At 39.8% G+C, this 13,772-nt stretch overlaps 1 protein-coding gene across 1 annotated transcript in view; it reads left to right on the top strand.

Moving 5' to 3' along the window:
* Window positions 1-13,772, top strand: part of LOC141111709 (uncharacterized) — an 85,737-nt gene that overhangs the window by 41,502 nt on the left and 30,463 nt on the right. Inside the window, 6 exon segments of the mRNA XM_073603854.1 lie at window positions 1,185-1,313; window positions 1,615-1,765; window positions 1,850-1,893; window positions 4,681-4,890; window positions 5,767-6,711; window positions 8,029-13,604. Of these exon segments, the coding sequence (XP_073459955.1) occupies window positions 1,185-1,313; window positions 1,615-1,765; window positions 1,850-1,893; window positions 4,681-4,890; window positions 5,767-6,711; window positions 8,029-13,604 (7,055 nt within the window).

The raw sequence follows: 13,772 nt of genomic DNA, 5'->3' as shown, positions 1-13,772 counted from the left end.
CAGAGAGATGACATCACTGTATTCCGGTTTATTTAAGGGTTGTATGCCGGCAAAAAAAAAAAAAAGTAAGGCAAAGGCATAATGGGCTAGTATGCACCGCATACTAGCTCATTATGAAATACTTAGCTTAGAACGAAGCCGGAGCTGTGATGACGTCACTCCCACGCATGCGCGTGGGAATCCTCTTTCCGGCAAGGAGCTCTGATTTTCGCCGCTGACGTGAGCGGCTGCATGCAAGGTGAATATCTCCTAATCCATACAGGTTTAGGAGATATTCATTTTGCCTACAGGTAAGCCTTACCTGTATAGGCTTACCTGTAGGTAAAAATGTGAAAGCGAGGTATACAACCGCCTTAAAGCTGAGTATACATGCATAGTTTTTTTTAGTTCAACTGACACAAGCAAGGTGGATGAAGGAATCCTCCCAGCTGTGCTATTGTACTTTGAGAGCTGGGAACCTCAACTGTCAGAATGCACTGATCAGCAGATCAAATTAAGTTTTCCAGCAGTTCCGTTGGACAGAAATTGATCTACCGATTGACCTCTGTTGAACAGGGAGGGCCACACACATTTCAAAATTCAGCTGGTCCCTGCTGAACTGGCCAAATATCAATATGTGTGTACTAGGGTTGCACCGATACTGCTTTTTTACCGTTGAGTACGAGTACCGATACTTGTACACAAGTACTCGATACTGAGTACTGATACCTTTGCGGTGCGGTTTGAGCCCATACTAAGTGAATGGACTCAAATCACAGTGCAAAGAATCAGATGCTATTTGAACGGGAATTCGGTGTAATTCCTGTCCAAATTGCATGCGGTTTCCTGCACCGCTCCTGTGTGAACCCAGGCTGAAGTCACTATGACAAGCCTGGCTTCACACAGAAGCAGTGAAAACCGCATGTGATTCAGACAGAAATCGCACCACATTCCTGTTCAAATCACATGTGGTTCTTTGCAGTGTGATTTTAGCCCATGCATTGTGTATGGGCTCAAAACGCACTGTAAAGGTATCAGTTTTAGGTTTAAGTACTCATGCAAATGCTTAGTATCGGCACAGATACAGGTATTGGTGCAACCCTGGTGTGTACCCCAACTTAACTCTACGGGAAAACAGGGTGTCGGTCGCCTGGCCTTTTGGCAGATAAGATGACTAATATTTATCTTATTTTTCCTATATCTAGCTATGTTCTGTGATTACTATAACCCTGAAGGAGAGTGTGAGTGGCACTATAAACCTTGTGGAGCTCCCTGCTTGAAGACCTGTAGGAACCCCAGTGGCCAGTGTATGAACAACCTGCCAGGATTAGAGGGTTAGTGGAATCCATTAAAATACTTTCTATACTACATAAATAAAAGTGTTTTACTGTCCTTGAAGCTTTTTTACCACTCTAAATATACACTTTTTAAAAGCATGTTTGAGTGACTGTCATTCTCTTTAAACATTGAATTTCTTTTTTTATTGGTAGAACCAGAAGCTCTTTTTCTCTCTAGCTAGGTAGTTGAAAATAGAGAGCTGTCACATCCCATTTCTTGTATCATATTAGTTTTCCTATTTGCTGTAAATGTTTATGGATTTCAAGATTTTTTAAATTGTTATACATTCTATGCCAGGATGTTATCCGAAATGTCCCAAAACACGACCCTTCTTTGATGAAGACATCATGAAGTGTGTAGCTCAAGCAGATTGTGGCTGCTATGATGATGAAGGTGATCGGTACAATATTGGGGATATGGTACCCTCCTACAAGAACTGTGAAAGCTGGTAACTGTCTCTCTGCTTTTTATTCAGTTTATTATTGTTTGATTTTGAAGTGGAAATCCTTCTAAACTCACATTTATTTTTCAGCATTTGCACCAAGAAAGGTCTTCGCTGTCACATGGATCTCAGAGGTGGGTGCTATCCTTCTCCCTTTTTTGTTCTATATTTAAATGGTAAACATGCCCTTGGCCCCTATTGAAGACCTATGTGTCATTCTCCCCTTTGAAAGAAACCTTTTTATTTTGTTACTTTGTCACCAAACTGCAGGTAAAAGCAAAGAAAATCAAGTATTTTAAATTCTTATGTCCCGTACACACGGTCGGATTTTCCGACGGAAAATGTGATAGGACCTTGTTGTCGGAAATTCCGACCGTGTGTAGGCTCCATCACACATTTTCCATCGGATTTTGCGACACACAAAGTTTGAGAGCAGGATATAAAATTTTCCGACAACAAAATCCGTTGTCAGAAATTCCGATCGTGTGTACACAAATCCGACGGACAAAGTGCCACGCATGCTCAAAATAAATAAAGAGATGAAAGCTATTGGTCACTGCCCCGTTTATAGTCCCGACGTACGTGTTTTACGTCACCGCGTTCAGAATGATCGGATTTTCCGACAACTTTGTGTGACCATGTGTATGCAAGACAAGTTTGAGCCAACATCCGTCGGAAAAAATCCTAGCATTTTGTTGTCGGAATGTCCGAACAAAGTCCGACCCTGTGTACGGGGCATTAGTTGTAATGTGCATTCCGACTTACCAAGGAATATGATTATTACAGAAAGAGTCAATCCCCTAGCACAGTCTCCTCCCTACTTGCACAACGTAGCCCTCTACTCTTCTGGGAATATTTAATTAATGTCTGTGCTGGCCAAGCTCCTCAGCCCCTCACTTTTATGTAGCTGATGGGGGAGAAGTGAAGGACAATATTGTAAATTGTCACTCTGGTGACAGCTCTGACACTGCTGATGCTGCTGACATTATATCCAAGAAAGAGGCATCCAGCAACAGTCTTGGGGCTTTTGGATGTCTACACAAGGGAGGCTTTTATATGCAAATAATATGCATTAAATACACATATAATCTTATGGAAAGATTGTTGTTGAAATTGATAGTCTGGAAACAGGGTCCCTTTAATCACATAAATGTTGATTCCACACTGCAGAAAAATCTGTGTTGAGTTGGTGTAAAGCCTGTAGGGTTTAGTGTGCCCATAGAGAAAAAAATCACATTAAAGCAAGCCAGTGCTTTGTCCATTCAGGGAATAACATCAAGATGACTTCAATCCCCCCATTCCCAGCAGAACATGCTTACCTTTCCCTGTTCACTCATGCTTCACTCTCCTGCTACGTTCAGTTCCAGGAGTTGAAGGAAATACACAGTATGTCCAGGTATAGAAGAGCACATAATTCAACCATGTGATAGCACAAGGCCAAACAGCCCTCTGTGAGCTACAACTTCAGGGACTTCCAAAGTCCACATGACTTTGCTTTCATTTCCAGTAACTGAACAGAGTGGCAGGATAGTGAAGTAAAGGTAAGTATATAGTATTAGAAGGCTCTTTTAATGTGAACCTGTTGCTTTGCCCTCATCGGCAAAGCACAGATTGATTTTCAGTTGTACAAGATAATTATCATTTCAGTGGTGACATTATGTTTTCTATCCAGTAATATATGAATATATCAAAGAATGACAGTTTATCCTTAGGGCAGCCTAAAGCTGGGCACACACTATGAAAAAATTGGGCGAATGATCGTCCGGTTTTCCTCTTTGTTTCACAGCAAGTCTGAAACTGAGGAAGGAAATAATGTACAAAGGCTTTTTTTTTGTTTCTGATCATGCGCAGACTTTCATATCTGATTTTTCTCCTATGAAAACCATAAGAAAACAGTACACATTAAATAAAAATTGTTCAGTCTGTTCACATACAGGAAAAAATTTGGAGTTTGTCCCTTTAGAAAATTTTAATTTGCAAAGTCTGAATCAGATGTCGAAAGTTGTGTACAACACCTATGGAATTTTTCTTCCGATTTTCTCATAGTGTTTACCCAGCTAACACTGCCCTTACTCTCGTTGGCCACAGCACAGTGTACCTGTGATTAGCTGCGCTTTGCCATCAACTTCTATTATGTTTTGGTGCATTTTCTGAAAGCACATCAAAAGTCTTGCATGCAGGACTTTTGGTGCACTTTCAGATATTGCACCAAAACCTTGGGACATAATAGAAGTCTATGGGAAAGAGCAACTAACCTGCACCAAAACCGCAGGTACCCTGTGATCTGCCCGCACTGCAGCCAAAGTGCAGTGGGGCATTGTCAAGCTGCCCTTAGTGGCAAATCATATAACAAAAAGATGATAATGAACAACCTCAAATCTCTTAAAATCTCCCTAAGCATGCACATTGCTATCTACAATAAAGAGTCCCTTTACATACGCTGTACCAGTACAATTATAATAAAATAAAAATTGTCCAGCTGATTGGTTATTTCAAAGTCATTGAGCTGTTCCCTGATCTTTGACCACATGTGTATAGTCAAAAAGTCATCAATGCTGATTTTGAGCAATTATTTGTTCCTATGTATGGATACCCTAAGGCTCCTTTCACACTGAGGCGCTTGAAAACTGCCAGGAAAACACTGAGCACTTTTGAAGAGCTTTTTAAGCGCTTTTGAAGAGCTTTTCGGGTGCTTTTGAAGCGCTTTACATTCATTTCAATGGAGAGGGGCATTTTTTCACCACCCTGCCCCAGTGTGAAAGCATTCATTGATTTCTAATGAAAATAGGTTTTCGTGAGCTTTTCAAGCGCTTTTTTTTAGCATGAAAGCGCCTGAAAAGTGCCTCAGTGTGAAAGGGGTCTAAGTGTGACTGTGTAATATCTGATGCTTATATTTTGTAATCACTCTCTTTAACCCTCAGCATGCTACTGTTACTATGGTAATATGAAGTTCAACTATGGTGACATCATCTACAATACCACTGATGGAATTGGGGGATGCATAACTGCTACATGTTCATCAAATGGAACCATTATTAGAAGTGTCTATCCATGCTCAACAACGACCAAACCTGCCACTACCTTTCATTTTGATACCACTGCCAAGCATGCAGAAAACATGTCCACTCCAGGTAGGATTTCATCTCAGATGTTCGTACTTAGCAATTCCAACTACAACATCTTTACAACAGCTGCTGATTTTTCTAGTATAGGGTATAAAATAAAAATGGGGAGCACTTTCTATAAGAGATAATGACAATTTTTCTTACATGCTTACTACATCTGGTTAGTATGTTGTACACACTGCAACTGAACGCAGGCAGATATAAAATACATACATTAATACAGTTCTGTAATCATTAATAGATCATTAAATGCATATACTATATGCAAGCAACTGTAAAGGTTTGACTTGGTACCAGCCTCTTGCATTGCCTTTGCAGCAAAACTCAGACTGCAAGAAAGAGAAGCAGCATAAGGAGTCAGTCAGTTGCACTGACAGAGAGGTGTTTTTGCCGGTCAGGCAGGGCTGTGTCTTGTGGCAGACCTATGTAAATCTCCAGGCACAATGAAGACAAATGCAAATCCATTGGCAGATAATACAGCTACCTTATAAGTATCCATTTGTGTATATCGATGGTAGCATGGAGTTCAGCTGTAACCTAGTAATTATCTTCAAAGCTTTATTTTATACAGGGGTATAAAAAAACCCTAAGATCTGCACAACTGCTGTAGTTGTCAGACTGTCATTGAAATGTTGGCTGTGGCTGTACAGAACATCTATGTCTTCAATTCGCATAAACACGGCCCTTCTGCATACTGTACAGGACTCTGCACCCATGTGAGTGAGTCCATACAGAAACAAAGAGAGAATTAGTAATAGACTACATTTAGAAATGTAAATAATTTTCTTCTTTTACAAACAATGTCAACTAATAAATGTACTTTTGCAGCCTCAAAATTGAATATATTTTTCTGAGTAATTAGTATTATCTTTCTCCTTGCAGTACAAGCTTCACCAACCTCTGTGTCTTGCCTTGAAGAAGTATGTAAATGGTCAATGTGGTATGATAGCACTTGTCCAACATATGGTGAAAATGAAGGAGACTTTGAAACCTTTAAGAATATAAGAAAAAAGGGCTACACTGTATGTAAAATACCATCCCAGGTAGAATGTCGAGCACAAAAGTTTCCAAAGATTCCTATTGCTGATTTGGGTCAGATTGTTACATGCAATACATCTGTGGGTCTTGTGTGTCATAATCGAGATCAGTTCTCCCAGCTGTGCTTTAATTATGAGATCCGAGTTCTGTGCTGTAGCTTTGTGCCTTGTGGAGAATCAACCAATCCTTCTTCTTCTGACACAATAGCTCCTTCACCATTTATGACAATAACATCAGAATTTACAACGGCCTCAACTGTCCAACCAGAAGGCACTGTTAGCAAAGCACCAAGTCACTCAACCCAAGGTTTTTCATCAGTAAAAGCAACAACTATGTCTACTACTGGAATGTCAAGACTAACAAGTACACCATACCAATACATATCTAAATCCCATGAAACAACTTTTACTACTCCCTGCAAAAAACAGCAATGCTCTTGGACACCTTGGTATGATGTGCATTTCCCCAGCATTGGTAACTCTGATGGAGACTTTGAGACCCTGGAGAATATTAAAGCTGCTGGCAATATTATATGTCAAAAACCAGACAATATTGAGTGTAGAGCTGAGAGATTTCCAGATAAAAACCTTACTGATGTGGGCCAGGTAGTTACATGTAACATCACTCATGGTCTGATTTGCAATAACAAAGATCAGAATTCAAACTTTCCACTTTGCTACAATTATAGGGTTAGGATCCTTTGTTGCTCTATGGAGGATTGTAAATCATCCACTACTTATGTCCACTCTACAATCAAGGATCACACAACAGAACATTTGAAAGAAACCAGTGCTGTATTTTCAACAATTACCCACAAAACTACTGAAAACACTATCATATCCAGTACAGTTAAAGCAACAAGTAATCTATCAACCCCTCACACAGACCGTACTACAACAACAAGAAAAATTACAACTTCAGAAATAAACTGTATACCTGCATGCCAGTGGTCACCGTGGTTTGATGTTAGCTTTCCTAACTTGGTCCAAAATGGAGACTTTGAAACTTACGAAGAAATAAAGAAGTCAGGGTTTCAAATCTGCGAAGAGCCTTTGGAAATTCAGTGCAGATCTGCAGATCTCCCAGACATTTCACTGGAAGAATTACAGCAGAATGTGCAATGCAATGTTAGCTATGGCCTTGTTTGCCAAAATGAAGATCAAACTGGACCATTTCCATATTGTTACAACTATGAAATTCGTGTCTTATGCTGTTCTGGCTGTGCATCAACAAAGGTTTCACCTGCATTTACAGATCATCAGACATCTGATGTAGAGGTTCATACATATGCACCTCTATCAACCAAAACAACTAAAATTATAACAGCACCACTAGAAATGGAAACCACAAAACCCACACTGAGCACAATGAAAGTAATATCTACTACTAGTAGGGCAGCAGGTTCTATGACTACTAAAGTGTCTTCCCATGAGCCTTCTAAAATGACGACTGCAGTTAAAACAACTGAAAATTGGGAAACCAAATCACAAAAAACTGTTTCCACAATTAAACCCACTACCAAATATGGTGAGATGACAACTAAAGCTACAACTCCCAAAGTAACCGCTGCATCCCACATACCAACCACAGAATATAAACATGAGTCTACCTCTCATGGACCAGGTTTCACCAAGACAACTAAAATGTCTACAAAACCCACTGAAGTGACATTTGTATACAAATCTACATCAAGCAACCCTACAACAAAAATAACATCTCCTAACATAGATACAGCATCCCATAAAAAAACCACAGAAGCTGGGGTTACATCTGCCCATATGTCAACATCAAGTAAACCTGTAACAACAAAGGCAACATCTCAAAAAGTAAGCACTCCATCCCATAAATACACCACAGAGTCTGAACATAAAGAATCCACCTCTCATAGACCAGTTTCTATTAAAACCACTATAATGTCTACAGAATCTGGAGAAGTGACATCTGCTCACAAGTCTACATCTGTGAAGCCTATTACAACCAAGGCAACATCTCATAAAGTAAGCACTGCATTCCATGAATCAACTACAGAATCTGAACATGGAAAATCCACTTCCCATGGACCAATTTCTTTGAAAACCACTAAAACATCTACAGCATCTGGTGAAGTGACATCTGCCTACAGGTCTACATCAAGTAAGCCTATAACAACCACAGCTACATCTCATAAAGTAAGCACTGCATCTCCCAAATCAACTACAGAATCTGAATCTAAAAAATCCACCTCCCAGGGATCAATTTCTGTTAAAACCACTAAAATGTCTACAAATTCAGGGGAAGTTACATCGGTCCACAAGTCCACATCAAGTAAGCCTATAACAACAAAGACTACATCTCATAAAGTAAGCACTGCATCCCACAGATCAACTACAGAATCTGAACATGAAAAATCCACCTCCCATAGACCATTTTCTATTAAAACCACTAAAATGTCTACAGAATCTGGGGAAGTGACATCTGCTCACAAGACTACATCTGTGAAGCCTAGTACAACCAAGGCAACATCTCATAAAGTTAGCACTGCATCCCATGAATCAACTACAGAATCTGAACATGGAAAATCCACTTCCCATGGACCAATTTCTTTGAAAACCACTAAAACATCTACAGCATCTGGTGAAGTGACATCTGCCCACAGGTCTACATCAAGTAAGCCTATAACAACCACAGCTACATCTCATAAAGTAAGCACTGCATCCCACAGACCAACTACAGAATCTGAACATGAAAAATCCACCTCCCATAGACCAATTTCTATTAAAACCACTAAAATGTCTACAGAATCTGGGGAAGTGACAACTGCTCACAAGTCTACATCTGTGAAGCCTATTACAACCAAGGCAACATCTCATAAAGTTAGCACTGCATCCCATGAATCAACTTTAGAATCTGAACATGGAAAATCCACTTCCCATGGACCAATTTCTTTGAAAACCACTAAAACATCTACAGCATCTGGTGAAGGGACATCTGCCCACAGGTCTACATCAAGTAAGCCTATAACAACCACAGCTACATCTCATAAAGTAAGCACTGCATCCCATGAATCAACTACAGAATCTGAACATGGAAAATCCACTTCCCATGGACCACTTTCTTTGAAAACCACTAAAACATCTACAGCATCTGGTGAAGTGACATCTGCCCACAGGTCTACATCAAGTAAGCCTATAACAACCACAGCTACATCTCATAAAGTAAGCACTGCATCCCATGAATCAACTACAGAATCTGAACATGGAAAATCCACTTCCCATGGACCAATTTCTTTGAAAACCACTAAAACATCTACAGAATCTGGTGAAGTGACATCTGCCCACTGGTCTACATCAAGTAAGCCTATAACAACCACAGCTACATCTAATAAAGTAAGCACTGCATCTCCCAAATCAACTACAGAATCTGAATCTAAAAAATCCACCTCCCAGGGATCAATTTCTGTTAAAACCACTAAAATGTCTACAAATTCAGGGGAAGTTACATCTGTCCACAAGTCCACATCAAGTAAGCCTATAACAACAAAGACTACATCTCATAAAGTAAGCACTGCATCCCACAGATCAACTACAGAATCTGAACATGAAAAATTCACCTCCCATAGACCATTTTCTATTAAAACCACTAAAATGTCTACAGAATCTGGGGAAGTGACATCTGCTCACAAGTCTACATCTGTGATGCCTATTACAGCCAAGGCAACATCTCATAAAGTAAGCACTGCATCCCATGAATCAACTACAGAATCTGAACATGGAAAATCTACTTCCAATGGACCAATTTCTTTAAAAACCACTAAAACATCTACAGAATCTGGTGAAGTGACATCTGCCCACAGGTCTACATCAAGTAAGCCTATAACAACCACAGCTACATCTCATAAAGTAAGCACTGCATCTCCCAAATCAACTACAGAATCTGAATCTAAAAAATCCACCTCCCAGGGATCAATTTCTGTTAAAACCACTAAAATGTCTACAAATTCAGGGGAAGTTACATCTGTCCACAAATCCACATCAAGTAAGCCTATAACAACAAAGACTACGTCTCATAAAGTAAGCACTGCATCCCACAGATCAACTACAGAATCTGAACATGAAAAATCCACCTCCCATAGACCATTTTCTATTAAAACCACTAAAATGTCTACAGAATCTGGGGAAGAGACATCTGCTCACAAGTATACATCTGTGAAGCCTATTACAACCAAGGCAACATCCCATAAAGTTAGCACTGCATCACATGAATCAACTACAAATTTTGAACATGGAAAATCCACTTCCCATGGACCAATTTCTTTGAAAACCACTAAAACATCTACAGCATCCGGTGAAGTGACATCTGCCCACAGGTCTACATCAAGTAAGCCTATAACAACCACAGCTACATCTCATAAAGTAAGCACTGCATCCCACAGATCAACTACAGAATCTGAACATGAAAAATCCACCTCCCATAGACCAATTTCTATTAAAACCACTAAAATGTCTACAGAATCTGGGAAAGTGACAACTGCTCACAAGTCTACATCTGTGAAGCCTATTACAAACAAGGCAACATCTCATAAACTAAGCACTGCATCCCATGAATCAACTACAGAATCTGAACATGGAAAATCCACTTCCCATGGACCAATTTCTTTGAAAACCACTAAAACATCTACAGCATCTGGTGAAGTGACATCTGCCCACAGTTCTACATCAATTAAGCCTATAACAACCACAGCTACATCTCATAAAGTTAGCACTGCATCACCCAAATCAACTACAGATTCTGAATCTAAAAAATCCACCTCCCAGGGATCAATTTCTTTTAAAACCACTAAAATGTCTACAAATTCAGGAGAAGTTACATCTGTCCACAAGTCCACATCAAGTAAGCCTATAACAACAAAGACTACATCTCATAAAGTAAGCACTGCATCCCACAGATCAACTACAGATTCTGAACATGAAAAATCCACCTCCCATAGACCAATTTCTATTAAAACCACTAAAATGTCTACAGAATCTGGGGAAGTGACATCTGCTCACAAGTCTACATCTGGGAAGCCTATTACAACCAAGGCAACATCCCATAAAGTTAGCACTGCATCCCATGAATCGACTACAGAATCTGAACATGGCAAATCCACTTCCCATGGACCAATTTCTTTGAAAACCACTAAAACATCTACAGCATCTGGTGAAGTGACATCTGCCCACAGGTCTACATCAAGTAAGCCTATAACAACCACAGCTACATCTCATAAAGTAAGCACTGCATCTCCCAAATCAACTACAGAATATGAATCTAAAAAATCCACCTCCCAGGGATCAATTTCTGTTAAAACCACTAAAATGTCTACAGAATCTGAGGAAGAGACATCTGCTCACAAGTCTACATCTGTGAAGCCTATTACAACCAAGGCAACATCCCATGAAGTTAGCACTGCATCACATGAATCAACTACAGAATCTGAACATGGAAAATCCACTTCCCATGGACCAATTTCTTTGAAAACCACTAAAACATCTACAGCATCTGGTGAAGTGACATCTGCCCACAGGTCTACATCAAGTAAGCCTATAACAACCACAGCTACATCTCATAAAGTAAGCACTGCATCCCACAGATCAACTACAGAATCTGAACATGAAAAATCCACCTCCCATAGACCATTTTCTATTAAAACCACTAAAATGTCTACAGAATCTGGGGAAGAGACATCTGCTCACAAGTATACATCTGTGAAGCCTATTACAACCAAGGCAACATCCCATAAAGTTAGCACTGCATCACATGAATCAACTACAAATTTTGAACATGGAAAATCCACTTCCCATGGACCAATTTCTTTGAAAACCACTAAAACATCTACAGCATCCGGTGAAGTGACATCTGCCCACAGGTCTACATCAAGTAAGCCTATAACAACCACAGCTACATCTCATAAAGTAAGCACTGCATCCCACAGATCAACTACAGAATCTGAACATGAAAAATCCACCTCCCATAGACCAATTTCTATTAAAACCACTAAAATGTCTACAGAATCTGGGAAAGTGACAACTGCTCACAAGTCTACATCTGTGAAGCCTATTACAACCAAGGCAACATCTCATAAACTAAGCACTGCATCCCATGAATCAACTACAGAATCTGAACATGGAAAATCCACTTCCCATGGACCAATTTCTTTGAAAACCACTAAAACATCTACAGCATCTGGTGAAGTGACATCTGCCCACAGGTCTACATCAAGTAAGCCTTTAACAACCACAGCTACATCTCATAAAGTAAGCACTGCATCTCCCAAATCAACTACAGAATCTGAATCTAAAAAATCCACCTCGCAAGGATCAATTTCTGTTAAAACCACTAAAATGTCTACAAATTCAGGGGAAGTTACATCTGTCCAGAAGTCCACGTCAAGTAAGCCTATAACAACAAAGACTACATCTCAAAAAGCAAGCACTGCATCCCACAGATCAACTACAGAATCTGAACATGAAAAATCCACCTCCCATAGACCAATTTCTATTAAAACCACTAAAATGTCTACAGAATCTGGGGAAGTGACAACTGCTCACAAGTCTACATCTGTGAAGCCTATTACAACCAAGGCAACATCTCATAAAGTTAGCACTGCATCCCATGAATCAACTACAGAATCTGAACATGGAAAATCCACTTCCCATGGACCAATTTCTTTGAAAACCAGTAAAACATCTACAGCATCTGGTGAAGTGACATCTGCCCACAGGTCTACATCAAGTAAGCCTTTAACAACCACAACTACATCTCATAAAGTAAGCACTGCATCTCCCAAATCAACCACAGAATCTGAATCTAAAAAATCCACCTCCCAGGGATCCATTTCTGTTAAAACCACTAAAATGTCTACAAATTCAGGGGAAGTTACATCTGTCCACAAGTCCACATCAAGTAAGCCTATAACAACAAAGACTACATCTCATAAAGTAAGCACTGCATCCCATGAATCAACTACAGAATCTGAACGTGAAAAATCCACCTCCCATAGACCATTTTCTATTAAAACCACTAAAATGTCTACAGAATCTGGGAAAGTGACAACTGCTCACAAGTCTACATCTGTGAAGCCTATTACAACCAAGGCAACATCTCATAAACTAAGCACTGCATCCCATGAATCAACTACAGAATCTGAACATGGAAAATCCACTTCCCATGGACCAATTTCTTTGAAAACCACTAAAACATCTACAGCATCTGGTGAAGTGACATCTGCCCACAGTTCTACATCAATTAAGCCTATAACAACCACAGCTACATCTCATAAAGTTAGCACTGCATCTCCCAAATCAACTACAGATTCTGAATCTAAAAAATCCACCTCCCAGGGATCAATTTCTGTTAAAACCACTAAAATGTCTACAAATTCAGGAGAAGTTACATCTGTCCACAAGTCCACATCAAGTAAGCCTATAACAACAAAGACTACATCTCATAAAGTAAGCACTGCATCCCACAGATCAACTACAGATTCTGAACATGAAAAATCCACCTCCCATAGACCATTTTCTATTAAAACCACTAAAATGTCTACAGAATCTGGGGAAGTGACATCTGCTCACAAGTCTACATCTGGGAAGCCTATTACAACCAAGGCAACATCCCATAAAGTTAGCACTGCATCCCATGAATCAACTACAGAATCTGAACATGGAAAATCCACTTCCCATGGACCAATTTCTTTGAAAACCACTAAAACATCTACAGCATCTGGTGAAGTGACATCTGCCCACAGGTCTACATCAAGTAAGCCTATAACAACCACAGCTACATCTCATAAAGTAAGCACTGCATCTCCCAAATCAACTACAGAATCTGAA

This window comes from Aquarana catesbeiana, linkage group LG11, assembly GCF_042186555.1.
Source record: "Aquarana catesbeiana isolate 2022-GZ linkage group LG11, ASM4218655v1, whole genome shotgun sequence".
NCBI lineage: Eukaryota > Metazoa > Chordata > Amphibia > Anura > Ranidae > Aquarana > Aquarana catesbeiana.
Note: the sequence above shows the minus strand (reverse complement) of the source record. Positions and strands in the feature narration are given on the sequence as shown.